A 27,531-nucleotide genomic window follows, 5' to 3' on the forward strand; every position below is an offset into this window, starting at 1 on the left:
CCTTTAATGTAAAATGAATTGAATCCTGAGCAATCAAACTGATTCTGATCTGAGTGGTGGTCTGTCTGAGTAACTTTTTATTGTCCTGTGTGGTGCTTACAGAACTGTGTGTGAGTGTTTTAATTAAACTAGCTGGATGTTGTGACAGCACATTGTCTTTTATTCTGCTACAGCTGGCAGATATTTGTAACCTGCTTGTTCGGTTGTTAAAACTGAAAGATTGTGCACATACGCTTTCCTTCCTCTACACTGTAAAAAATGCAACTGCACATTTTCCAGTTTACAAAACCTTTTGAGTCTCAAATACTAAAATGCTATTTTCTTGAAACTACATAAAAACCCTTGTCAGACCAACAAAATTACCCCAAATGTTGTCCAACTAGTCAAACACAGTTGTCTGAACAAAGAATTTCATATTGTTGAAACTTTAAGGCTTTGTGAGTTCCCAGCATGCATTGCAGCATGAATAAATTATGCAGTTACTGTTATGGGATTATTGTTTTGCTGTTTGCTGACTTAATTTAAACTTTTTTGTTGTTGTTTTGTAATTATTGTTAGTTATTTGTTGTACTGTGATGTAAAGAGCTCATCTTTTTAATATTTGTTGATTGCCAGGTTTGTGTGTCTAGTTTTGAGGCCTAGAGAATGTTCAGCCACTTATATCCATTTCCTGGATATCTTAGTCTTGTAATTTGTTATACAAGCAAAGACAATATTATCTACATATTAGAATAAGTTAACCATAAAATCGAAAATAAACATAAAATCGATAATGTGGTGACTTTTTAAACATTCTGTTTTCTTCCAGAAAACAGAAAAACATAAATTACTTCAACGACATTAATTGTTGTTTCAGTTGCTGTGACAAGAATTTTTCTATTAGCAAAATAAGACAATCAGAATTGCATGAATAAACAAATTTACATTGGCTAAACAAGTATCTTTACTGAGAAGAACTAATATGTGACCCTGGACCACAAAACCAGTCTTAAGTCGCTGGGGTATATTTGTAGCAATAGCCAAAAATACATTGTATGAGTAAAAATTATTGATTCTGGTTTTGTGGTCCAGGGTCACAAATACGATTGTTGAGAGAACTTAAAAGTCTTACTGCATGAAGTTGCCTTTTTTTATTTTTTTTATACGTTTTCTGAGCTATTTATTTTTTACAGTGTAAACAGGTGCGCCGAACAGATTGTTTTTAAAGCCAAGATCACACTAATTGTATTGACAATGTAAGACCAATTATAAAATGTCAATCTTGTGTAATATTACAACCTAAACGCATAAATTAAAGTCTGATTATAGCATGTTTAAAAATAACACGTTAATTTGAATTTGGATAAAAAGCCACACACTAGCATATACAATCATCCACTTTAATTGTGCATATAGACACGTTCTTAATCATTACAATTAATAGTTCATCACAGTTAGTAAAAAAATATTTTGGAGAAGGTGGATTACAGTGATCATATTAATACAATCTTTCACAAGATGTTGCGACTGATGAGTCCAATTTAAAGCAGGGCTAAAACACAACAAAGAGTTTGATGGTGTGGTTTCGTTGGGGTTTGGAGGATTCTCGGTACAGTATACAATGGAAATTTTCCTTTAAAAAAAAAAAAATTAATTGTTGTGGGATCTTCTTGTTGAGTTGTTCTTGTTGTGTCTTCTATCTTCAAATATTTTTGGAAAATTTTGGTCTTCATGTGACTTCTTCATTTGGTCTTCTTGATCATCTAAACATTCTCCAGACAGTTTAGGGTCTTCTGTGCATGAAGCCTAGGGTGGCTGCTGGGAGCAAAAGGCACAGCACGGTGGGCAGCGGACCCAATCCTGCAGCATTGCTCTGAGGCTTTTCAGACATAGCACTTGTAGGGCTGGTGGGTTTGTTTTTGTCCTACACCAACATGAAAAAAAAAAAAAAGGCCGAATAAATAAGCAGATTATTTTATATTACTGTATTATGTGCACTTTTAAAAGTAGAAAAGTGTAGTTGTTAGGCTGCCTTAAAGATTCATTTCTGCCTGATCAAACTGTTATAAATGATGTTTTCTGCTGTAACCAAGTTTAGTCAGCCATATCTATCTATCTATATCTGTATCTATATCTATATATCTATATCTATCTATATATATATATCTATATATATATATATATATATATAGATATAGATATATATATATATAGATAGTATTTAATTAAAGCCAGTTAATTTTGATGTTACCACACAACGCCCACTTTAGGTTACCTGCTTTTTTTTTAAACAGTATATGTCAAGTTAATGTTTATTTTGAGAAGTTACTTTAAAATGCACTTTGTTGGTATTATTACTATTTAAAAGAATTATATTTACATATAATTATAATTATATTATAATTAACTTAGACTTAGACTCAATATGTTAAGTGGAGAAGACAAAAGCCACCCATGCTTCTGTATCTACATGGTATAAAGAGAACTGATGAAACACTTTTCTTGTATAATCAACATTTTGCATGTGCACCAACTAATAATTAACAAATGTACCAAAGTTTATTAAATATGAATTAACAAAATTATCAAAGAATAAATAAGAAAGATAGGAAATTCTAAAAAAAATAAAATAAATAATAATAATAATTTGTAAGGCAAGAATGAAAGAAATCACAGTGCCTACCTCCTGCGATGAAAAAGGTAAGGTTATAATCAGTAACCCAATGCACAATGCCAGTATTTTATTCATGATTATGCTTTCTTGTTCTTCTTCTTCTTCTTCTTCCAGAGATGTTTTCTGCGGGGCTGAGAGTCTGTTCTCAGTGATTTGGGACAGGAGGGGAGTTTTATTCTCACGGTGACTGATGTGTGATGTGTTTAAACACCTGTTCATTGGCTTAAGCGGAGCATCACATCCTCTATCAGTACAGTTCCTTCCTCTTAAAGCTGTTTTTAAATGGTCAAATACACTAAACTCTCAATAAATTTTTATCTAATACCCGTATTTTCTACTCTACATCCTATCACTTTACTAAAACTATTACAAAACTCTCTTTTGTGTGGCTTTGTTCGGTTTGTTGTTGGCTCTACTCATCTAATTCTTCAATAAAACACATGGGGAAAAACTATTATAAAACTCTGATTATATATCTTAGGAGAAAACATTAATACCGATTTGAATGAAAAAAAACGACATACAAACACATACAGTCATCTATTTTAATTGTGCATACAGACACATTCTGAGATGTAGTACACTGATCACATTTGTAGTAGCCTAAAATTTAAATGTACAGTGATTACTCCATTATTGAAGAAATTGAGTTTTTTAACTTGCTTAATCTCAATCATATACTGAGTATAAGAGAATCAAACTCTACCAAGAGAATTTGAGTTGGTGAGCTCTATCTAAAACAGACTTTGGAGCAAAACACGACCCTGTAGCAGGACCCTGAATTGCAGGTGTCTTTCAAGCTCCCTAAAACAGGTGTAACCAAACAAATCCCTCTTGGAGAAATTCTCCAAACTTTATTCATTTTCATTAGCCTACTTAATATCCATTACAAAAATGTGAGCTGTGGCGTCTTCTGACTTCAAGATTTGTGGAAAAGTTTGCTCTTTGGGTGAATGGCTGTACATTTGGTCATCTATGGCGAAAGCTCTTCATCCATCAGTTTAGGATCTACTGTGGATGAAGCCCAGGGTGGCCGCAGGGATCAGCAGGTACAGTGTGGTGGGCACAGGACCCAGTCCTACAGCGCTGGAATTTGTGGAGGATGTTGAGCCACTGCCTCCAGCTGAGGATTTCTGGGCATCGCTATTCTACACCAACCAAGAAGGCAAAGAGAAAAGTCAGAAAAAGTGCTCACATTTGTTAGAGAGTGATTTCTTAGCACTGGATCTACATGTAGATGCTCTTTGCTACCATATGTTATTAATTATATTAATTACACTTGTAAAATGTGAACACAACAAATAAGTGCACAAACCCCTTCTATCATTTCTATAAACCTATAAGACTATAGGTAACACTTTAGAATAATGGGTCATTTGTTAACATTAGTTAATGTATTAACTAACATGAACAAACAATGAACAATGCATTAATTACAGTATTTATTCCTCTTTGTTAACGTTAGTTAATAAAAATACAATCATTCATTGTTAGTTCATGTTAGTTCACAGTGCATTAACTAATGTTAACAAACACAACTTGTGATTTTAATAATGCATTAGTAAATGCTGAAAATAGCATTAACTAAGATTAATAAATGCTGTAGTAGTATTGTTCACTCTTAGTTCATGTTAGTTAATACATTAACTAATGTTAACAAATGACCCATTATTCTAAAGTGTTACCAGACTATAAATGAAAACTCATAGTGCCTACCTGAGCTGAAAATGGTATGGTGATGATCAGCACGGCAAAACACAGTATCCAAATTTTATTCATTTTTATCCAGGTGTTGTCTTCTTCTAGAGAAGTTTCCTGCTGGACACAAGGGTCAGTGCTCAATGATGGGACAGTCGTGTGCTTTTTAATCCCAAAGTGACGTCAAAAACACCCGCCCACCGAAGAGGACGAATTGGTAATGTTTTAAATTACTATTACAGGTTCTCTTGCTATAACATAGCGAAATAATATATTAAGTTATATGCTAATGTCAGTCTTAACAGTACAGTATACTGTACGACCGCTTTCCGTAAAGTACATCGACAAGGTACTGAAAAAACACCTTTTTATATATTTTTATTTTTTATTTTGATTGTTTTCAAAATGAGCATTTATTGGACTGAAGAAACTTATTTATCAAATAGTAAAACAATTAAAACTAAAAGCTATGATCATAAAACTAAGCAATTTAAAGATTTTTACAAATATTTTAAACCTGCCTTCGAAGTCCTTATTAGTGACCCCACAGTGCCCTCTTGCGATTCAAACCCTCATTCACATCATGAAAAAGGCGTTTTCGTTTATGTGGAGAGTTTGTTTCTTCTCAGCTCCCGTAGATGTGCGTTGCTTCTATGGTTCCGGGAGACACAGAGTTCCGCCCATGCGGAGAAGGAGGTCACATCCCACAACAGACTCTCATCCTGGTCGCAAACTCCTCTGTCAGAGTCCCTCATGCTGCTGGTTCGGCGTTCGGCGGTAGGTTTCGGTGGTGTGGCTCGATGGGGACTGCGCTGTCTGTGCTCCGGAGACGCAGCGGGCCGGTACCGGGACACTGTGCTGCTGCCCCGCACTGACTTCCCCATGAGAGTGAACGGGCCGAACCTGCTGGAGCGAGAGATCCAGATCCAGCAGGTACAAGTGACAGATCCAGATACTGATGCTGTTTAAACTCAGGGATCTGATCTAAGTGGTTCTGTTCTGTTACTTCATAAATCATAGTGAGTGATTAAGATGACAGTATTTGTAGTACTGTAATTGGCAGGCCTCAGAATCAATAAACACAGCTTTATGAAGAAAGGATAAAGAAGGCGGCGAGAGTTATTCTTGCAGATGGCTCTCATCCTCTTTTCAGCCAGTTTGAGCTCTTGAAGTCAGGTAGACGTTATAGTGTTCCTCTAGCAAATAAAAATGTGTTTAAGAGGTCCTTCATCCCCAATGCAATTAGAATCATTAATTCAGCAACTTTTTAATTAAGCAGTGTGTAAGGCTTGAACTGTATCTTTTATTTTCTTTTATGTTATGTGTGTAACGTGATTAGTTATTGTGATTTTATTTTACTATGTTATTACTAATCTTGTTGTGTTGGTGAGCCAAAGACAATTTTCCACTCAGGAGGACAATAAGCTAAACTAAACTAAACTTCAATAACAGCCACACAGCTTGAGATCACAGACGAGGTTGTCTTTTTTTTGGATTTTGGGATTTTCTTTTGTTGGTGTTTTAACTGTTCTGTATTGTTCTACAGAAATGTGGTTTTGACCAGCTGTACACTTGGCAGAGAGAGAAAAAAGCTAAAAAGGAGTACTGCCTTCATGATGGACCACCATATGCCAATGGGGACCCGCATGTTGGGCACGCTCTCAATAAGGTACATTCTGTCAGATTATATGCATTGCACACAAGTCATGGACAGGGATTTAGGCAGGGATTTAGAAATGCCAAGGTCCAACAGTTGAGGTTGTTTGGGAGGTTCAGGGCCCCCCTGAAAATTTTTGAATCCCTTCATCTACTTATGTGTGTAATACACATTGTACAATATCTTTGCAGCTTCCAAGCACAGTTATATTATATATCTTGGAAAACAGCCTTGACACAAATAGGTGTTCCTGGATCCACATCCTTTATTTTTGTTGAAGACATCTTATCATTGTTATTTGCCTGAACCTACAGGAATGGAAATATGCCTACATAACCTCCAAATAATCTGCAATCAGCATCTTCATTTGATTTCTCCTGTAGATCCTCAAAGACATCCGGAACCGTTTCGAGGTGCTGAGAGGCAGACAGGTGCACTATGTGCCCGGTTGGGACTGCCATGGGCTGCCCATTGAGCTCAAAGCACTTGGAGACCTGGGGACCAGTGAGCTTACTCCTCTACAAATCAGACAGAAAGGTTAGGAGGTCACATATAATGAATGGTCTGGTCAAATGAGTGAAATCAGTTGTCTAGATCTTAGAAGCTTGAAATAATCTGTCAGTTAAGTAATGTTGCTATGTTCCTTCTGATGAATCAAAAACTGCTTATGTGTCTCCGTTCAGCGCGGGAGTTTGCAGAGAGGGCCATATCTCGGCAGCGTGCTGCATTCCAGCGCTGGGGTGTGATGGCGGATTGGGAGAATTGTTATTACACCTTTGATGGTAAATATGAAGCGGCCCAACTGAAAGTCTTCCAAGAGATGCATAACAAGGTAGGAGAAGTTGTTCCTGTACAACACAACTTGACATGTTTGATTTAATTCCATATGTGAGTATTTAATGAGTAGTTTACCGATAAATTAATATTCTGCAATGATATACACTACTGTTTACACCAGTGGTTTTCAAACTTTTTTAAGAGCGACCCTATTTTTTTCTTTTTAAATTGACGCGACCCACATATACATTATTTATATATATGTGTGTATATATATATATGTATATATAAGAAACAAACAAAAAAAGATGGAAGGAAAGACAACTGTGCTTCAGACCGATCTCGAGTCCCACCGTAGAGCTCTGGAAGGATGCTCCGTTCCAAAATTAAATCACTGTCGGTGCTTCTGAAATTAGTGAGGGTGCTTGCCTTCATGCACATCTATTCTGACATGACATATATTTTGTCCAGTCCATAGTTAGTTATCATGATTATCACAATGTCATTGCGGTTTTGAAAGAATATGCGGATGTCACTTCCGAAAGTTTGTTGCAAGTACGTGGTCCTCTTAGCAGACAAAACAAAACTTTTATTCAAATTCTGAATGTAGAATAGGCTATATACAGCAAAGAAAGCGTGCAAAGTGCGCTTCCTTAAAAAGCTGTCACTCACTTCAGTTTATCACGATCTCTAATTCTGCTATAATCAATGAATCTGTCAACACACGGCACAAGTAATCTCTTATTTACATCACCAGCACTTTGTTCATTATAATCAGAGGATTTGCTTCACGAGCTTCACGAGCTTCCAGAACTCTGGACTGAACAAGAACACTCGCGTTCTGAGCGGTGAGTGGATTCTGACTCACTAAAGCTCCTCTGATTGGCCGTTGCGTTATAGAAATCAACAGATATGTCTCTGATTTGCTACAATGTACAACGCTGCAAAAACGGAGCGCAAACACAAATACTCATTTGATTCTGACCTGAGGCAGCTGCCGGTGACTTTTTTGTTGTTTGTTTTAGTTGCTTCTTTCCTGAGTCTTGAACTTGGTTACATACATACGTTTTCCTTAAATCATCCTGGCGACCCAGGGTTTGAAAACCACTGGTTTACACTACTATAAAAGTTTAGAGAAAAAAAAAATGTAATCAAATTTTATTTGATTAAAAATACAGAAAGTATTGTTGTGAAATATAACAATTTAAAATGTAAAACTTTTTTTTATTTAAAAAAAATATTTGAATATGTTTTAAAATATATCCTCCATTATGCCAGTCTTCTGTGTCATATTATGATTTTTGTTGGAAACAGTTGTCTTACGTTAAGACAACGTTGTCAAAGCTGTGATACTTTTTTCAGTATTTTTTTTAATAAATCCAAATATTTCTGTTTGAAATAGAAATATTTTCTAACATTTACAGATTTATTGTGACTTTTGATTAATTATTTGATTAAAAAAAGAATTAATGCCTAAGGTCACACTTTATTTTAAGGTCCAATTCTTGCTATTAACAAACCATTAACTATGACTTTTGCCTCCAATAATCTCCTAATTTGCTGCTTATTAATAGTTAGTGAGGTAGTTGTTAAGTTTAGGTATTGGGAAGGATTAGGGATGTAGAATATGGTCATGCAGAAAATGTGCTCTATAAGTACTAATAAACAGCCAATGTGTTAATAAGCATCTAGTTAATAGTGAGAATTGGTCCCTACACTAAAGTGTTACCAAAAATAGCTGACCCCAGACTTTAAAATAGTAGTGTACACACTCTCATATCATTGAAAGTTTTTCACTTTACCCCATTTTTTCTATCTTTGTGTACAGGGTTTAATTTATCAGGACTATAAGCCTGTTTTCTGGTCACCATCATCCAGGTGAGAGAAGCTCAGTGTTTGCAGTCTTTAATAAAGCATAACAAACATGACGCTTTGAATTTGAGGATTTAGATGTTGTACAGATTTCTGCTATATTCTCTGTCTCTGTGAAGGACGGCGCTTGCAGAAGCTGAGCTGGAGTATAATCCAGAACATGTGAGCCGTGCTCTGTACATCACTTTCCCCTTGCTCACCCTGCCAGCCAAACTCGCTGCGAAAGCAGGTGTGTGTATGCTGTCTGTCCCGGGGCCACACACTGTTTATACAGGCCACATAATTATTTTGCTGTTTCTGATGCCAATATCTTTGTCTGTGCTTTAGAAAGTTGGGGTAATGTGTCTGCTCTGATTTGGACGACTCAGCCATGGACTATTCCAGCCAATCAAGCGGTTTGTTACATGCCCAAAGTACAGTAAGTCACACACCTATGCATCTGTGAGTGGAATACACATGATATGATTTGATGGAGACGTTCATAATGACGTTTTTCCTCTTCTTCAGGTACTCTGTAGTGAAGCGAGCTGATAATGAGCAGCTCCTCCTAGTGGCCTCAGAGCGCATCAACAGCCTCGCCTCTATGCTGAAGACAAATCTGGAAAGTTTGGCCACATTCGCAGGTAGATCCAGAGTTTGTTTTTTGTCTGAATCACTTCATATGATGCCTTTTAAACCAGCCTAAGCATCTCTCTGTTTCTCTTTCACTCAACTCCAGGGTCAGACCTCGAAGGTGGAGTCTGTCAGCATCCCACAATTCCTGCAAAACAAGTGCCTTTGTTGCCGGCTAGTCATGTGACCATGACTAAGGGAACAGGATTGGTCCACACAGCTCCTGCCCACGGCATGGAGGACTATGGTGTTGCTACGCACTTTAATCTGCCAGTAGTATGTCACCCACATCTGTATATGCTGAAAACAGAGAAATATTGGGTTGTTGTCATGACTTTTAATTTAAGTCTTTTTTTCTTTAGGAGTGCATAGTGGATGAGGAGGGCAGGTTTTCAGAACTGGCTGGGCCTGAACTGCAGAAGAAATCTGTGATGACTGAAGGCAATGCCACAGGTGAGAGAGACAGAGAGATGGAGGAAAGAGAAAATGTTGTTACAAGAAAAATAGGACTAGATTTGACCATATGAAATGATAAAAGAATATGCATTCTAGTAATCATAACTGTTTTGTGTGTGTGTGTGTGTGTGTGTGTGGGCAGTAATCTCAATGCTGCAGGCAGTGGGTGCCATTGTGAAGGAGGACGACTGTGTCCACAGTTACCCGTATGACTGGAGGACCAAACAGCCTGTCGTGATCAGAGCCAGTAAACAATGGTTTATTAACACAGCCAGCCTCAAAGACAAAGCTAAGGTGAGCCAACGGCCTCCTGAATAGAATAGCAACCTGTTAAGAACATATACATGGATCATATTTCACCCCCAAATTTTTATATTTTGAATTTAAGCAAACAAAAACTGTTTTTTGGACTCTTTTGCATGAAAATTTAATTCTCTCATAATGCTGAAATGAAAGAATCTCATTGTCATTACTGTAATGTGAAAAACATATTTAAAATTATTGCTATGTATATTTATTGTGCTGTATATGTGTGTGTGTGTGTATATATATATATTTATTTATTTATTTTTGTTTTTTTGCTTCAATTAAATGAAGCCTGTTTTAGATAAGAAGTTTCAAGCTATATATATCTGTAGAAAATAAACTTTGGGTGTGTTTTTCTAGGATGCCCTGCAGAAGGTGCGTGTGATACCTGAATCGGCAAGGTCTAGTTTATTGGCAACGTTGGACAGAAGAACATACTGGTGTATATCTCGGCAGAGGAGCTGGGGCGTCCCCATCCCAGTGTTCTACCATAAAGAGACTGGAGAGCCACTCTTAAACAAGTATATACTTACACTGTCATAGACACACTCAAACACATATAAAGACTTCTTAAACTATAAGTTTAATTCCCTCTTTCTCTCTCAGACATTCAGTGACACACATTGCTAAGGTTTTCTCTGAAAAGGGGAGTGACAGCTGGTGGATGGAGCCGGTGGAGACATTTCTTACTCCAGAGGTTCTTCAGAAGGTATATTTTCATATACTACCGGAAGATTTTTTAAAACTATATAATTTTTTAAAGAAGTCTCTTATGTCACATGATCCTTCAGAAATCATTCTAATCGGTACTCAAAAAAGATTCAGTATATGTTATGAATTGTTTGTCAGAGTACCCTTCCTCTGACTGGACTTTGAGATATTGAGTATGTGTCTGTTGTTTTTCTTTTTCTTTTTGGATGTTATGTATGGAAAAACAAATAAAAATGTTGATTAAAAAAAAAATTGTTTGTCAGAGTAAAGCAGGTGCAGTATCTGATTATGTGCGGGGTGAAGATGTCCTGGATATCTGGTTTGATAGTGGAGCCTCATGGGCCGCTGTGCTACCAGGTGAGTAGTTAAAGTGGTGCTTAATTGTTTACATGTATTTGTTGTGTCTAGTTCCAAAAGTATTTTGTTGTTTGCTTGTCTGGGGTCCTTTCATATGCTTTGTTGTGTTGTAGTATAATCTTACTGTCTCTCTCTCTCTCTCTCTCTCTTTCAGAATCAGACCCGCGTGCAGACTCATACATGGAGGGTAAAGATCAGGTCGGCGGTTGGTTTCAGTCGTCTCTCCTCACCAGTGTAGCTGTACGGAATAAAGCCCCTTACAAGTGAGTCATACAAATGCATGTGTATATGCAAATGAAAATACACGTCAAAAAACATTGGTGACTTTCTGTGTGTGTTTCAGAGCTCTAGTGATCCATGGATTTGCTGTGAGTGAGAAAGGAGAAAAAATGTCTAAGTCTATAGGCAACGTGATCGACCCAGATGTTATTATTAATGGAGGGAAGGTAATCTATGATCAAACAATTATAGAATCAAATGATATGAATCAGTCAGTGTTTCATCAGTTTCTCTCTCCCAGGACTTGTCTGTCTCTCCTCCATATGGCGCTGATGTTTTGAGATGGTGGGTTGCAGAGTCGAATGTGTTTTCTGAGGTTCAGATCGGACCGAACACACTGAACACTGCTAAAGACAGCATCAACAAGGTAATGCTTTGCTGCCACTCAATGCTAATTCAAAGCTAGATTTTTACACTAGCTGTCAAAAGATTGGTGTTAGAAATAATTTTTTTTTATTAATATTTTTAGTAAGGATGCAATATATCCAAAAAAAGATTTCTTCAGTTTTAAATAAATGATGTTCTTTTGAACTTGTTATTCTATATCAAATCAGCATTAGATTAATTTCTGAAGGATCGTTTTACACTGAAGAGTGGAGCAATGGCTGCTGAAAATTCAGCTTTGCCATCACAGGAATAAATTACATTTTAAAATGCATTCAAATAGAATGAGTTATTTTAAATTGTAATGTCTCACAATATTATGGTTTTACTGTGTTTTGATAAATGCAACCTTGGTGAGCATAAAAGACGTTTTATCCAAAAAAGATTTCTTGCATACTCCAAACTTTTGAATGTTAGTATAGATCAAAATGTTTATTGTCTTTAAACTTCTCCTCTTTCTCTAGCTGAGGAACACGCTAAGGTTTCTCTTGGGGAATCTCCAGGGTTTTGATCCTCGTTCCCAGACCGTGGACCCTAAACAAATGCACTACATAGATCAATACATGCTGCACGTGCTCCGAGAGTTCAGCTTGAAGGTGAGTCTCAGTGTTGACCGCACATAAACCAGCTCTTCTCTGCAGTCGGTCATGTCACGTGTGTGTGTGTGTGTGTTTGTTTGTGTGTGTGTGTGTGTGTGTGTGTGTGTGCTGTAGGTAACGGATGCTTACAACGAGTTTGACAATGGCCGTGTCATCCGTCTGCTGCAATCCTTCATCACTAGAGATTTATCCAACTTCTATTTCAGCATCATTAAAGATCGGTAACCACAAATTCAATTTTGCAACTAAAATCCTTAAGCTTTTTAATGTTCTTTAGCAAAAAGTCGCTCTTGTTTTCTCTCAGGCTGTATTGTGACCCTGAGGACTCCCTTGGTCGGAGGTCGTGTCAGACGGTTCTAGAAGAGATTCTAGATGGAGTGAGCCGTTCTATCGCTCCTGTGCTCCCTCATCTCGCTGAGGAGGTGTACCTAAATTCTCCTGGACATGATGGTACACATGCAGTTTCTGTACAACTGATGCTGTATGTCTACAGACTGTAACACTTCTCACCTCTCTCTTCATCTGTAGAGGGGAACACTTTGTTTCGTAGCGGCTGGATTAAGACCAGTTCTGTGTGGCGGAGGCCAGGACTGGAGGAAGCAGTGGAGGGCGCGTGTGCTATCAGAGATTCCTTCCTGTCATCTATTCCGGGTCGTAATGCTGCCGAGTATGAACTCATCATTGCCATTGAGCCCGGCCTGTTCTTTGAGCTCATGGAGGTACATCAACGAATTTTAAGGCCTGTTCACACCAACACAAATGTTGACCACAGAAATACAGTCTGATTGTGATATGTCTGTTCAGACAAGTGCTTAAAAAATGAAAGATTCAATCTCTGACCATAGGTAGTGCTTATAGAAAATATCCCGGTAACCCTGTACATAAAGCACTATGCAATTTTCTGTTTCTATTTCTATTTGTCACAGAGAAGAAAGGAAGAAGAAATATTTCTTTTTTTTTAATAGGATAATATGTTTATCTTATTTGTTTGTCTTGCACAAATCTTATTTCTTGACCAGTTTTCTTCATAGTGCAATGGTAAAGAGATTAGAACAGTTATACATAAAAATAATTTGTTTGACATTGGTGGCATGCAAATGATTGTCAGTTGTCAATTTTTCACACCGAGCATTCTTATTGGTGTGAAAAGGTCTTTAAATACATAAAGTTTTGTGCTTCATTTACTTGCAACTACATAAATTTTAAAAAAAATTTCCCACCCCTCTCTGTCAGTCTCTTCAAGAGGAGCCCACTTCCACCGGCTCCCAGCTGACAGAACTCATGATGGCCTCTCGCACGACTCTGACAACAAGCTCTCTCCCGCGGGATTTGCCATCGGATGCCATCACAAGCACAGGAAACTTCCTCATCAACCTAGAAGGTAAGATGCTTTTCTTTGGATATAAATTATCCAGCGTTTCTTTAATTAAAAAAAGTCCTGGCTAGGCTTTTTGTGTTAAAGACACGTACAGTAAATTTGCAGTAAGTTTAGATCAGTGGTTCGCAAACTTACATATAATTCCATCAGAATGCAGGAGGAATAACTTATATTGGAGGGGCCTTTGAATATTTGGTTGGTGGGAATTCTAGTCAGAAATATTGAGAACCACTGATTGGTAACATCCAATGATTAACTTGTGTTTACTTCATTATGCTCATCTGTGTTGTGTAGGGGGCGTGATTCATGAGGAGAGTTCATACAGCGTAGCTGCAATGCCCACCTCTCTCTTACGCTGTCCGAGATGTCGACGGTACACATCAGATGAGCCAGACTGCCTCTGCCCACGATGCCAAACCGTGCTGGAAAACGCCAAGTAATCACCCTGATTGTTACCATGACTACTGCCCACCCACTGGCCCTCCTCGTCCTCCTCTTCCTCTGGTGAAAAAGACTGCAAGGGCTAACATGGACCAGTATGAAGCTGCTGTTGTAACAGGCAGAAATTTGTCTGAAGATGTGGGAGAGGGGGATCGTGTTTCTCAGGGGTCAAACGGGAGATGAACTGTTATAAATGAATAAAGCAGGAATTTGGAAGGAAAAACCAAAAAGGAGATTCTCAGCAGAGGCAAAAAATGTCCACAAAAACCAGATTCAGACAAAAACAGCGCAGTTCTCTGCTGCAGGTTAAGCAAACTGATTCAGTACACTGAAAAGGGCCTTTGTGTATGTATGTCTATATGCTTGTTTTTGAAGTGGGTGAAAGGTTTGGTTGAACAGCTCTATCTTATTTTAATGTATATTCAAGTCATGAAGGGGTATATTTTGTCATATTTTGAACTGAAGATGTACTGTAATGTCAGTGAGACGCATTCATGAAGCCAAAGCAGAAGTCTGTTGTGAAATCAATCTTAAATTGCGACTTTGTTGAAGGTGGCAGTTTATCTAAAAATTTACACGTTCATTCTGCTTGTTTCATAAATGAGGCTCAGTGAGAGGAGAGTTTGTCAGCTTTAGTTTCGGTTTACCTGTAAATTGATGCTTTATGACGTCACTTTTGTTGCTAAACCAATAAACACAGTGCATACAGGAAAGAGAATGTAAATTTCATTGTGAATCTTCATTTATTCCCACTATCCCAAAATTATATTATAGTCTTCATAAAAACTTGTCTTCAATCTGTTTGCATTTTTCTCCCAAATATGCTAATGTTCACAGTAGGGTTGCAGTGGCTGGCATGCCTTGTCACATTAAAGCCAAAATGGCATGTATTGTTTGGCTATCATGAGGAAATGGACAGAACTTGAAAGCTGAGACTATATTCTAATGCTGTTGCAAATTTACTGCTCCCGTTTCATTTTGAGGACAATGAGATTCACAACAGTTCTCTGAAATTGTCTTTATTTTTGGTATCACGGTTAACGTTGCATTATATGAGCAGCCAGGCACAGCTGGTACAGGACTGCATAAAAGGTCAGCTCTACTAAAGTGAAATCTTTCTTTTGTCTCACCTTGCAATCACACCTAAACTCATACATTTAAAATAACACATACAATAACAGAAGACTTTTTAGTGCTTGTTTGCTACTAAACAGCATCAATTTGAGACATTGCAGACATGTTTAATTGGCAGAATATATGAACAAGAACATCTAGAATTTGAAATAGAAAATAGACCCCCCATGGTGTTAATATACTGAATTGTTTGATTATACTGATTACAACACAATATTCTTTTAAATCTTCCTTGTGAAGAACGCCATTCTTCTTTAATTACAGAACTACTGTACATGAATAACATTTTTATCCTAATAATACTCTAGACACTAGAGATTCCAGGCCCTTTATTTGTGACACAATCAGTGTGCACAGGCATTGTGGGATAGCACATTCTCTAGATGTGCTAGTGCTCTTGATATGTTATTTTAATGACAGTTGTGAAAAAGAAATTCAAGTCTGCTAAATTAAGCAGATTACTGATGATGAAGCTGCATTTATTTAGGCTGCTGTCTGGGTGGATTTCCAGGTCTCAGGGGATTCTAGAATATTTAAAAAAAAACATGATTCTCATTCTCTCCTCCTGTGCATTTCTTTATATCAGGGCTCTTCATGTAAAGAGTCCACGGCCTCCAGCAGGTGGAGGGCAAGGCTGTACTGGGCATGGTTTTCGGGGAGCATCTCGATGACTTTGTTGATCAGTCGACTGCTCTGAGACAGAGGGACTGAGGGACAGCGCAGCTCACTGGGGTCCTAGCAACACAAACCATGACACAGATGAGTGTAAGGTGATAAGAGTTTTGAGAACTGTGCAGTCTGTGTGATCTCACCATAGCCTTCAGCCAGGTGCAGAGGGTGGGCGGCAGACGGGCCAACAGCTCCATGTTGGGTTTGGTCTGTGACTGAGAATGGAGCAGAGAGAAGGAGAGTCTCTGACCAATCAACACCAGCAGCTGAGAGCCCAAAACATCCTTGTCCTGCACCTCCATCATCACCTGAGAGATCATAAAAAGTACAAAGAGAAAGTTAAAAACAAGAAATAACCAAAAGAAAGGAAAGCAAAAAGAATACTCATTAGAACCTCTATATTTCATTCTTCTTTATATGCCTAGGAGGTGTAACAGTGTGTGTGTGTGTGAGCATGTGTTACCTCCTCGGCTCGCAGGTCCAGGCCCTGGTTGTAAAGCTCACAGACGAGGTGTCTGCGCAGGATGTCAGTATTGACCTGCAGTAGAGACGAGAGCTCCATACACACAGACGGCCACATGTCTTCAGCGCCGCTGTGTTTGACACTGTTCTCCTCCGATTCAGCTAGAACCTTCACCCAGCCTGTTAACACGCTCATCAGAAACTACACACACACACAAGACAGTAATACATCAAAATTGGTTCAGAGGCGAGCTATAAACATCTTGTGATCTGTTATTTAAGAGCCTTTTGGTCTAGATTTTACTGTCACTATAAGATGCATGTGACTATAAAATAAATCTTTTGTATAAAATAAAGCCATTTTGCATGGAGGTGTTCTTGATGGCGGCAGTTCTGCCTCCAGTGCTGAGAGTGACACTGTGACTCACCTCTTGTCTCAAAGCCACCAGGTTGGGGTCCATGTCTCCACTGGGCAGCAACTGAATGGATGACAAATCTCTAAAAAATGCATTCTTACCCTGTAGGTGATAGAAAAAGAGAACAACAATAAGTCGGCATAAATCAGAAATTGCAAATGAATTTTGAGTGAAATGGCTGAATTGGCTAAAAAAAAGTAGGGCTGAACATGATTTTTCCATCAGGAATTGAACAGATCATTGTTGTTTAAGTGACAGTGACAGGTTGCAGAGATGAGATGTTGCAAATTTGGGGAGGGGAAGTTAATGTATTTGGTTAAAGATTATAAGGGCACATAAAAAAATAATTGTCAATTTTGATTTCAAGGAAACTTTAATAGTTTAAAAACTCAAATTGCACATGGCTAAACTCTTATAATTTAATATAGACATATAGTTGAGGGTGACAGGAAATAATCTGTGAGAGAGAGCAGGAGAATTGGGTCGGTACACATTGCAGGTTGAGTTGAACCTGCATCCCACACATAAGCACCATGGCTAATCACTTCACCATGACTTTTTTAGGGCGCTAAACAGTAAATTTCTAAATATTCCAATTTTCGTACGGTGTGCATGTGTAAATGCATAATTGTGTGCTTTTACCTTGCTGTCGAACAGGCTGAGCGGTTTCAGACGCAGAGAGAAGGTCATGGTGGCGTGTAGCAGTGACGCTAACACACAATGATGCTGAACAAGTGGATAGTGAACAGACCTCTGATCCAGAGCTAACTCCACTATAGACACCGGACCCTCAGCACCGCCCCACACTTCCTCCACACACACATCTGGAGCAGACATTTCCTCCACCGCTGAATCCGCCTGAGAGAGAAAACAAGTTTAGAATATGTCTCACTTTTATTTCAACCCATACATTGCTCATCACTGTAAAATCCACAGTAACTTCAGACATGCTTCCGCCCATGCATCCAGTTTAATCAGTCCTTACTCTGGAGAAAAAAGGAAAGGAAGGGAGAAAAGAGGAAGATGAGACCTCCATCAGGGCCTGCAGTAACTGCACACAAGAGCCCAGGAAACTCCTCACAGCTGCATCTCCCATTCCTACATCCTAAAAACACACATATATTCGTTATTGAATTAAATGAAACAGATCTGAATTTAATTTGTGCTTTGTGACTTCTCTTACCCGTCTGCACAGCCGATCTTTAGGTGCTTTTCCCACCTACATCAACACATGCACAGCCAATTATTAAATCTTAAACACAGCACACAAAAAAGAAGAGCCGGAGTACACAGAAATGCAAACCTTTTCCATTAGGAAGGCAGCAGCCGAAAACCGCTTGACTATGAAGGTCAGCCACATCATAGCAGAGACTCCTGAGAGAAGAGTATAGATGAAGGATAGAATGTTATCACATGGAACTTCATATTCATTGCTATGCCAACACAAAAAACAGCTTTCTTCTAGTCAATGTATGGCAAATATCTCTTACCCAACTGAATGTGAGGATTGGATATCATCTTCAAAAACTCCACCGACCACTCTAAGTACTGCCCCACCTGAGGAAAAAGGAAGAGATGAAAAGTCCTACGTGACTGCTTGATATTTCTCCAGTAGAAGATTGCAAGGAATTCCAGTTCCTCTAATACTCCTTTACTTTTTCGAAGCGAGTACTTAGAAATAAATAAATGCAATTCTTTCACAAAAAGAATGAACAAAAACAAAACTCATTTGGTTGCCGTATTTTTCCGGTAATTTCTAAACAATAACCGGATCTGAGTTACTAACTCTGTTAAAAAAAAGCTTTGAGATTGTATAAAGACTTTACCTCTGGGTCTTTGTTCCACTGGACCACGTTTTCCCAGCTACAGTGAGCAAACAGCACATCAGGAGACAGAGAATTTGGGAACCGCTGACACACACACTCCAGCAGCTCTAAGACAACACACACACAGATGCTTCAGTCAAACACATAGCTTAAAGAACTATTATAAAAGGAAACCACCATGGAACAATTTTAAAATGATCTAACATCTAAGTAACTTGATCAGGAATCTCCATAGTTACCCTCCAGTTTCTCCTCCCCGCCTTGCTGTACTGGCTGTTGCGTGGGCTCATTCTCTCCCCTCCGTTGCAGTATATCCCTCAGGAGATCTGGAGACACACCCTGTCGGAAGATCAACTTCGAAACACAGTCTGCTACACTACCTAAAAACAAAAAATTAAAATAAGAAAACATTACAAATTATATAATTTCATCTTCGCTTATATGAAAGCAGATATTTTAAATCAAATTTTTACTGACAGCTCCAGTATACACAATTGTTCAAAGGTTTTGGGTCGGCAAAATTGATTAAATGTTTTTAAAAGAAGTCTCTTATTCTCACCAAGGCTGCTTAATTTAATCATAAATCAGATTCAGAAAAAACTGTAATATTGTGAAATATGACCAAAATTTAAAACAACTGTTTTCTATTTTGCTATATTTCTAAGTATAATTTATTCCTGTGATGGCAAAGCTGAATGTTCAGCAGCCATTCTTTAACGAATATAAACTTCTGTTCAATTTAATGCATCTTTACTAAATAAAAAATATAATTAAAAATATATTTTTTAAAAACTCCAAACCTTGGAACAGACCCCAAACTTTGTAACAGTAGTTTGTGTGTGTTTTATGCACCTCTGCCACTATCTAATAGCGTTTTGACTGAGCAGCGCGTGACAGCGCCACCTGTAGAGCCCTGAGGAGACGGCAGGCAGAGCAGTGTCTGCAGAGCAAGAACATCCTCCAACTGCTTTATACACACCACCCACTGCTCCACCTCCAGAGAAACACATTCCCACTCCTCCTGAAACTGCACAGAGAGAGAGAGCGTTACACACATGCTGCACCAACTCTACAGATACAGAAACACACACACACACACACCTTGCTCTCTGCCAGCCTGGTGATGGCATTCTTGGCTACACGATGAGCAACGAGAGCAGCCAGTAGTGCGGCGGCGGAGCTCTCAGACTGAACACAAGCTGTGCGCACCTGCTGCCACCAGGGTGAGACACACTGGCCGTCCCATGACTCATCCACCGCTCCTGACACACATACACACACAGAATTAAAATGTTAATATACTGGATAAAAATATCTCTGTTGATCTCTCTCACAGATGACGTTAAAGACCTTTCATGGAGCTGAGGGTGGACAGCAGCGTGTGCAGGTGTGAAACGGCATCTGGGCACTTCAGCACATCCTTCTCTTTGTTCAGCCAAACTGACAAAAGCAAAGACTGCCAGAGAGACATAAAAAAGCAGAAATTCATGTTCCATTCTAACCATTCCAACCTCTTCCTTTTTTCTCTTTATATCACTTACCAATAGCTGCTGAGGGCTAATGCCACTTTCCTGCAGAGTCTCACACACTCTTTGTAAAGGACTCTGACCAGACAGACAACCCCAGAACAGGAAACTACCTGAAATGCACACAAAAATCACATTTGTGATGCATCAATACTAAAATTTGGAATGATACAAATTATTTTCACGTTATTGCCAATGACTGATAATACAGAAAATGTTACACTATTTTGACTAAATAAATCAAAAACAAAACATTAAGGACAACATTTTAAATGCTACAAATGAGTGCACAACATCATAACATAGAACATGAAAAATTCATATTCATTTTGAGATTTGCTAAAGATTACATTTAAGATTTACATTTGAGTGTAATGGATTATAGAAAAAGAAAAGTAGGGCAGAGAGGCATACATCGTCCTACTCTCATAAACACACTTCGAAGACTGACAGAACTGACAGTCATTATTTTTGTTTTCTTTGCACACAAAAAGTATTCTTGTAGATTCATCAACATTATGGAACCACTGATGTAAATGGACTATTTTGTCAGTTGTGTTGCCATCTATGCGGTGTCAGAAAGCTCTCGGATTTCATCAATAATGTCTTAATTTGTGTTCCGCAGATGAACGAAGGTCTTATGGGTTTAGAAGGATATGAAGGTGAGTAATTAATGGCAGAATTGTCATTTTTGGGTGAACTATCCCTTTAAAAAAAGTTGATAACCCATGTGGTACCAATATTTTGTGCATCCTTAATGAATACTTAAATAAAATGTAAACATTTATGAAACTTAAAAGAAGCATAAAAGTAATGCACAATGAAATAAATACCCAGCTGGGTCCAATCGGTATCAGGTTGTTTAATTACTCTGAGCTCTCCGTGCACCCACTCCAATTGAGACAGAAATGTTCGGACTGGCAGTGGCCCACTTGAGTCTTGAGCAAATGAGACACAGGGCCGAGAGTTCATCTCTGTGTATCGCTGCAGGACTGGGCCAACACGAGCAAGATCCTCCTCCATGCCAGAAAACGATGGCTGTATGGAAAGTAGTTCAAATCAAAGGCCTTTAGTTCAAATCCTAGTGTGAAGATGATACATTAGTTTATCATTTAGGTCAACAGGATAGTGTCTGTATTACGCACATGTTCTGGCTCAGTGGGTGATGTATCTGGTGTGTGCAGTAATTGAACGTCTGTGTAGAGCTGGAGAAGTTTGAGCTGGGATGAACAAAACTGCAGCAATGACTCGTCAACTGCTTCAGGATCTAATACAAACACACATGAAAAACAGATCAAACACTGACAAATGTTTAAATATAAAAAATACACTATGCCCAGTGAGGACTGAGGGTGTTACCTTGTTCTTTCAGGCTAGCCAATAATGCACGAGTAACATTGGTCAAACAGGACACTGGTGCAGTCTTATTGGACAAAAGTGACTCCAGGGCCTGTCAATTAATCAAATATTTTATTAAACAATTTGTTAACATATATGTTTGTGTATGTCTGTTTTACTAACCTGTTTCTTAATAGCTGGATGTTTAATGTCCAGTAACACACTTTGTGCTTCACTCTCAAGCAGAGCTGTCAATCAAAGGTTAAAGGTCAACTCAAACATGTGTAACAGAACAAAAATATAACATTGGGTAGTGGTTCTTTAAAAATGTTTTGGATGACAACAAAGCATATGCATGGAATCTCATGAATATTAATGAGGTAGATCTGACCTGGCTCCACCTCCCTGCTCCTCAGTAAAGTGGTAAGTCTCCTGAGCAGGTGCATGTCTTTAGCGCGCTCGCTCTTCTTATCACTGACCAACACACAGAACAGACACATTTGTACTAACCAGCATTGTGTGTGTGTTCGTGAATATTAATGTGCACATGTTCATGAATATTTATGTATGAGCATGCACCTGAGTGCCAGGTGGAATGGTATGGTGACGGCTCTCAGTGCTCCATTAACCGGGTCAAACAGACACACTTGTTGTGTGTGGATTTGCCAGCCCTGACTGGTTACACTGTTCACACCCATTAACCTGTGACCTGCGTACAGCAGCCTGAAAAAGAGAGACATGAATGAATATGCAATTTCAGATGGTAGCAATCAGGACTGTTGTTTTTAGGTTTTGTGTGCGAGTATGTACCTGCAGTGTTTGCCTACAGTAAAAGCCCCTACTCGTGGTCCATGCTGAGTTCCCCACACCTCTAAAATACCCCTACGTGGGGCGTAAATCACCAGAAATTGAGCATGTCGGCGGGGCATAGATGGAGATGTGGCGAGATCTCTCTCCCCACGAGCCTCTGACACCTGCACCCATCCGAGCTGAGCATCACGATAGCCTGCATGCACATAATACAGATATTACGTAAAAACATTATTGTTTATATACACTACTGCACAAAAGTTTGGGGGCAAAAGTTATTTTATAATGTTTTTGAAAGAAGTCTATCATGCTCAGCGAGGCTGCATTTATTTGATCAAAAATACAGTAAAATTGTAATAATATTGAAATACTATTATAATTTAAAATTCTATTTTCTATTTTAATAAAAAAAATAATAAAAAATAAAAAATTCAGAACCAATTACACCAGTCTTTAGTGTCACATGATCTTTCAGAAATAATTCTAATATGCTGATTTGGTGCTCAAGAAACATTTCTTATAAGGAAATAGTGCTGCTTAATACGAAACTGTGATACTTAATGTTTTAATGTTTCAAAAGACAAAAAATGTATAAGTGTTCAATACTGTTTAGGTAACAGCTGTGATGTTTTGCGTGCATTTGTTAAGTGAAGCATTCATCACATGTATTCAAATCCTGTGAGTCACAAGTTGTTTCGTGCAATTTAATAGGAACAGGCTCATAAGATGCCTGCTACAAATCAGACTACATTAGTAGCGCTTCACTGCTCACCCTTCCACATCCTGATAGCGATGCCTCGTGCCACATCCAGCAGCGTGACTCTGCCAAAGTCATCTGTGACTCCAGCCATAGTGTTACATGGAGAGAGACAGATAGACTCGCCATGTCGACGAGAATCTGGAAGACCAAACCTGAATAAAAGCAGAAAAATTTAATTATGCTCTTAAATGAGTTAAATATTGTGTGTGTGTATATGATTACAAGAAGTTAAAAGGCAATGATGTGCATGATAAGAGTTAGTTTGACTGCACATAGAGTTACCTAACAGGAAGGGCTGTGGCTGGCTCCACTTTTGGCTTCTGTTTCTGCACTGACTCCTCTTCATTTTTACTCTTCCATCCCAACCAACCACTACGCAGAAAGTAAAGAGAGAGGCCAAGACGTAGAATGAGTAAACATGGAGTGAAACTGAACATGACGGGCTAGTGCTAATAAGAGCCAAGAGATAACCCAGACACAGACCTGGCAGCACTGAACAGAGCTGATGTGAGTTTGCTGGCCACAGCCAGAGCCACATGGGAGAGAAGAGGCTGAGAACTACCCTGAGATAGGAGAGAGAGAAGAAAAATGGCCATAATCAACAAGAACAACTACAAACACCAACAACAGACCGATGAAACAAGATGTGTTTGTACCTCTATAGCATAGTAGAACCCAGTGTAGGGTCCACCTCCCACTGTGATATACTGACTCATAGCAGGAGGGCTTCCTTTAACCGAAGCATGAAATCCTCCAAGGACAGATGCATTTTTCATCTGATCAAACACACTCAGAGTAGTAATACCTGAAAGAGAAAGACATTACCTCACACTGCCATTCAAAAGTTTTGCATCAGTAATTTTTTGAAGGAAATTAATCATTTTATTAAGCAATGATGAATTCAACTGATTAAACATTTATAAAAAAAAATCTATTTCAAATAAATGTTGTTTTTGAAAAAAAGAAACTGTAAGAAGTCTCTCTTGTACCTATGCTGGAATGGTCTGTAATTGTGTCCATGTCTTGCAGGCCCCACTTCTTATAGGCCAGTGGTGGAGGCTGGATGACATCACTTCCTGCTGCTGCAGCTGAAACCGGTGCAGGGAATAAAATGCGTGAAAACAAATAGCATGACAGACTAAATTAAAAATAGGTAAGGGACTACTGGTCACATGACAACCTGGTCAAAGTCTCTCTCTCCTACCTCTGGCAACCTGGTTTCGACAGGCACGTAATGACTGGAAGAGACTAAAGCCATCGATGGTGACAAGGGCTGCTGGGTACAGAATACTGAGCTCCTCGTGCTGACAGAGAAACAGACATTTCAACATCTAATCAGAACGTCGTCAAAGTAGCCAGATGTCATGTTTAACCTTGCTAACAATTGCTTAACAGATGCTTTGTGCAGAACTGAACACATCAAGTCAGCATAAGAGGTGTCTCTACCTGTTCTGTTACTCCAGGGTGACGTGGAATCTCATAAGTGCGACACTTCAGTCGCAGCACGGGATCTTCATGCAACAATTGGGCCAACAGAAGAACACCACTCTATACACACACACACACACACACACGCACATGGATTAGACCAGTGGCTGTGCTGATACTGGTCTGGTTTTGATTAAATATGACACATAGCTATTTATTAAACATATCAATTCCTTAGAGAGTCTGAACATCACAGAAAACATCACAGTACCTCTGTGTAGAAACGGACATATCCTGAGCTGAATCCAACCACAATACAGGTCCAATCAGGCCGACCGGTAGAACTCCTAAACACATCATTAGCACATACATTGCCTTTTGAGGTTGATACATTTTTTAAACTAATTTTGATTTATTGATCCAAATTACAGTCAAAAATAGTAATATTGTGAAATATTGTAATTAAACTGTTTTCTATTTTAATATATGTTAAAATGTAATTTATTTCTGTGACGCCAAAGCTGAACGCTCAGCGGCCATTACTCTAGTCTTCAGTGTCACATGATCCTTCAGAAATCATTCTTATATGCAAATTTGCTGCCCAAGGAACATTTCTCAGTATTTTCAATTTTGAAAACAGTTGTGCTGCTTAATATTTTTGTGGAAAGCGTGATGGATTTTTGTAGGATTCTTAAATGAACAGAAATCTCTTGTAACAAAATAAAAAGGTCTTTACTGTCACTGTATACAGGAACATGTATGCAACTGTGATGTTCTTACCTCTTCTGGCTGGCCAATGGAATACAGATAACACTACTGATACACTCCCTGTGGAAAGAACAGACAAAAAAAATTGAAAACCAGTGAAACTGATTTTTGCCACTCTTTATTTCTTTTGTTCTTCTGCCTCTTATCTTTCAGCTTTTTACAATCCTCCTTATAATAAAATTATCTTTTTATTAAATGTTTACAAACTCCTATACTCATAATACTGCTCAGTCCTTCATTTCTGTCTTGTAACTCATTCTGTCCTCTTTGTGGGATTAAATCCCTTCATGTTATTTCTCATAAAACCATCCAATCCTGACCCTCCCCTCTCTTCTTCGGTCTCTCACCCCTCCTCAGCGCTCAGCGTTCCACTCCAGGTCACAGCGAGGGTCATTTCCTCCTGCCCACTCTCGTCTGTCCGCCACTTAGCTGCCAATCAATCAATCAATCAATCAATCAATTCATACACAAGTTATACCAATCAATAACCAGTAAAGAAGAGATTAATCACTGCTGTGTGTACCAGAGAGAAATGCGGCTTTGTGCTCTCGAGCGATGACCAGCAGATCCGAGCAGGGCGAGAGAGACAGCACACAGTCCTGTAGCCAGGGGGTGCTCTGCTGCTGCTCCTCCTCCTCAGCCTAGGAGAAAAACATGCAGAATTCATGGGGGGAAAAAGTGTTTTTATGGTGGATTTATGTTATTTTGTGCTCATTGTGAATTGTCTTTGTATGGAAAAGAGAGGTAAGTATTTTCTTCAAAATTTCAACTTTTGTCTTCCACAGAAAAATAACAACATACAGGTTTAGAATGACATTTCGTTGACAATTTTTAAATCTTTTAATACAAACCTGAGCTCCATCCTCTTTACCATCAGGATTCTCCCAAGAGCCCCAGTCTGAGTCATCCCACGTTAACTCATTCTCTAGAGAAAGAGAAAAAGATGTGCTGTAAATAATGTAGTCAGCAAGGATGAATCTATTCACATTAAACAGTCAGTCGGCTCTATCTGGTGTCCTTCAACCTCTGTGAGAGTTCACACATTGCCTCATCTGGTTTCTCTCTCTTTTTCATCCCCTGCATGCTCATTTCTCTCTTACGCCTCTATGGTCAAGTGTTTTGACACAAATCACCAGCCAATCACATGACAAAATCATGAATACAAGTTTTACCTCATTTACAAACTGTCAATATACCCTTCCTTTTTCTTTTCTCCCTGTCTTTCTCTTCGTCTCTCTTTCGTTCATTCACTGTCTCTAACGCAGTCATGTGTTTCAGGACCTTTCTGCAGGATGACTCATTCACCAAGGGCAAATACACCTCCCTTCCTCCCTCCTTCTCTCTGCAGGGAGTGAATAAGTTATTCTGCATCACAGTCAGACAATTCACTTTGTATACATTTTTTCTTTTTTTTCAAAATTCACCAACACATACAATTTACTTATTATTAGCTCGGTATAAAAACAGTATATTTTATATCTTTTAACTCTAAACCTGAGTTTCACACTGATCGTTCTGCATTTATATATTTTAATTAAAACACTATTTACTAAGTCAATCACTGTCGTTTTATTATTGTTTTGGGGACAATGTGGTTTCCGTACTGTATCCAAAGCAAAACCCAACACACAGCCTGTCGGTTCTGGTCATGGCTGTGTTATTCTGCTTTTACCTATCGAAAACCACTTTCCAACTCTACCAATCATCCAAGCCGAACCCCACACACCCGAACTAACACCCATAAATCACTGAACAACCGCAGTGCAGGAGAACCATCATTAAACTGGACTTTACATATACACACACACACACACACACAACTTACTGTTTCCAGCAGTACCTGCTTGTGTTTTCTCTTCCTCGGGTCCGGCGTTGTTGTGCTTGGGGAACAGAAACTCTCGCACCTGTCTGAGCTCCTGGACCCGGCCGAAATCCAGCAGACAGCAGGACATGATTCGGGCGGAACCGGACCCAGAACCTGCGGATTCTACGACATAAACCCTCCGCCTGCTGCGCGAACCGACTCTTAGTGTGTTTATGAGTATGTCAGTGAAGTTTGTGAGGGTGTCGAGTGTTTTTTTGGACCCGAGCGGGTCAGAAGATCCAGCTGAGGTGTCAGTATGTTGTTGTGCTGTGAGTTTGGTATGACACATACACATCCGCTATAGACACGCTAATCGCGCGGTTGCCCCCTGCTGACCTGGAGGATACGCT

The 27,531-nt window shown here is 38.9% G+C and overlaps 2 protein-coding genes and 1 long non-coding RNA gene across 7 annotated transcripts; 1 reads left to right on the plus strand and 2 right to left on the minus strand.

Annotated features, from left to right (window-relative positions):
* Positions 1–1,365: 1,365 nt before the first annotated feature.
* Positions 1,366–4,530, minus strand: LOC131522984 (uncharacterized). Its single transcript, XR_009266691.1, has 3 exons — positions 4,370–4,530; positions 2,663–3,801; positions 1,366–1,903 (listed from the first exon to the last, which is right to left on the minus strand). It is a non-coding gene; the product is annotated as an uncharacterized LOC131522984 (long non-coding RNA).
* A 450-nt stretch (positions 4,531–4,980) lies between these two features.
* Positions 4,981–14,898, plus strand: iars2 (isoleucyl-tRNA synthetase 2, mitochondrial). The gene is made up of 23 exons (XM_058748919.1): positions 4,981–5,284; positions 5,898–6,020; positions 6,392–6,545; positions 6,692–6,840; positions 8,614–8,663; positions 8,777–8,886; positions 8,985–9,075; positions 9,165–9,280; positions 9,376–9,545; positions 9,632–9,722; positions 9,868–10,019; positions 10,392–10,552; positions 10,638–10,740; positions 11,006–11,099; positions 11,254–11,362; positions 11,443–11,545; positions 11,620–11,745; positions 12,227–12,358; positions 12,476–12,582; positions 12,666–12,811; positions 12,890–13,080; positions 13,595–13,742; positions 14,034–14,898. Exons 1-23 carry the CDS (start codon positions 5,105–5,107, stop codon positions 14,177–14,179), a joined length of 2,952 nt encoding a protein of 983 aa, XP_058604902.1. The 5' UTR covers positions 4,981–5,104; the 3' UTR covers positions 14,180–14,898.
* Positions 14,899–15,183: 285 nt separating this feature from the next.
* rab3gap2 (RAB3 GTPase activating protein subunit 2 (non-catalytic)) lies at positions 15,184–27,482 on the minus strand. Of its 5 annotated transcripts, none has more exons than XM_058748917.1 (35): positions 27,158–27,481; positions 26,169–26,242; positions 25,841–25,958; positions 25,665–25,746; positions 25,330–25,377; positions 24,821–24,896; positions 24,568–24,669; positions 24,326–24,425; positions 24,111–24,209; positions 23,778–23,926; positions 23,605–23,684; positions 23,404–23,493; positions 23,134–23,273; positions 22,362–22,557; positions 22,131–22,274; positions 21,943–22,025; positions 21,735–21,799; positions 21,573–21,663; positions 21,359–21,480; positions 21,047–21,251; positions 20,229–20,326; positions 20,038–20,143; positions 19,789–19,949; positions 19,540–19,714; positions 18,927–19,067; positions 18,688–18,794; positions 18,352–18,418; positions 18,165–18,235; positions 18,045–18,080; positions 17,892–17,966; positions 17,504–17,719; positions 16,874–16,963; positions 16,447–16,647; positions 16,127–16,291; positions 15,184–16,049 (listed from the first exon to the last, which is right to left on the minus strand). In XM_058748917.1, the coding sequence occupies exons 1-35, from the start codon at positions 27,474–27,476 to the stop codon at positions 15,897–15,899; spliced, it is 4,245 nt and encodes a 1,414-aa protein (XP_058604900.1). In that variant the 5' UTR covers positions 27,477–27,481; the 3' UTR covers positions 15,184–15,896. The 5 variants fall into 5 exon arrangements, with proteins under 5 accessions (XP_058604900.1, XP_058604897.1, XP_058604898.1 ...); XM_058748914.1 differs by having other exon boundaries at positions 17,847–17,966; XM_058748915.1 differs by having other exon boundaries at positions 27,143–27,481.
* Between the last annotated feature and the right edge of the window lie 49 nt (positions 27,483–27,531).

Source organism: Onychostoma macrolepis, chromosome 17, assembly GCF_012432095.1.
Source record: "Onychostoma macrolepis isolate SWU-2019 chromosome 17, ASM1243209v1, whole genome shotgun sequence".
NCBI lineage: Eukaryota > Metazoa > Chordata > Actinopteri > Cypriniformes > Cyprinidae > Onychostoma > Onychostoma macrolepis.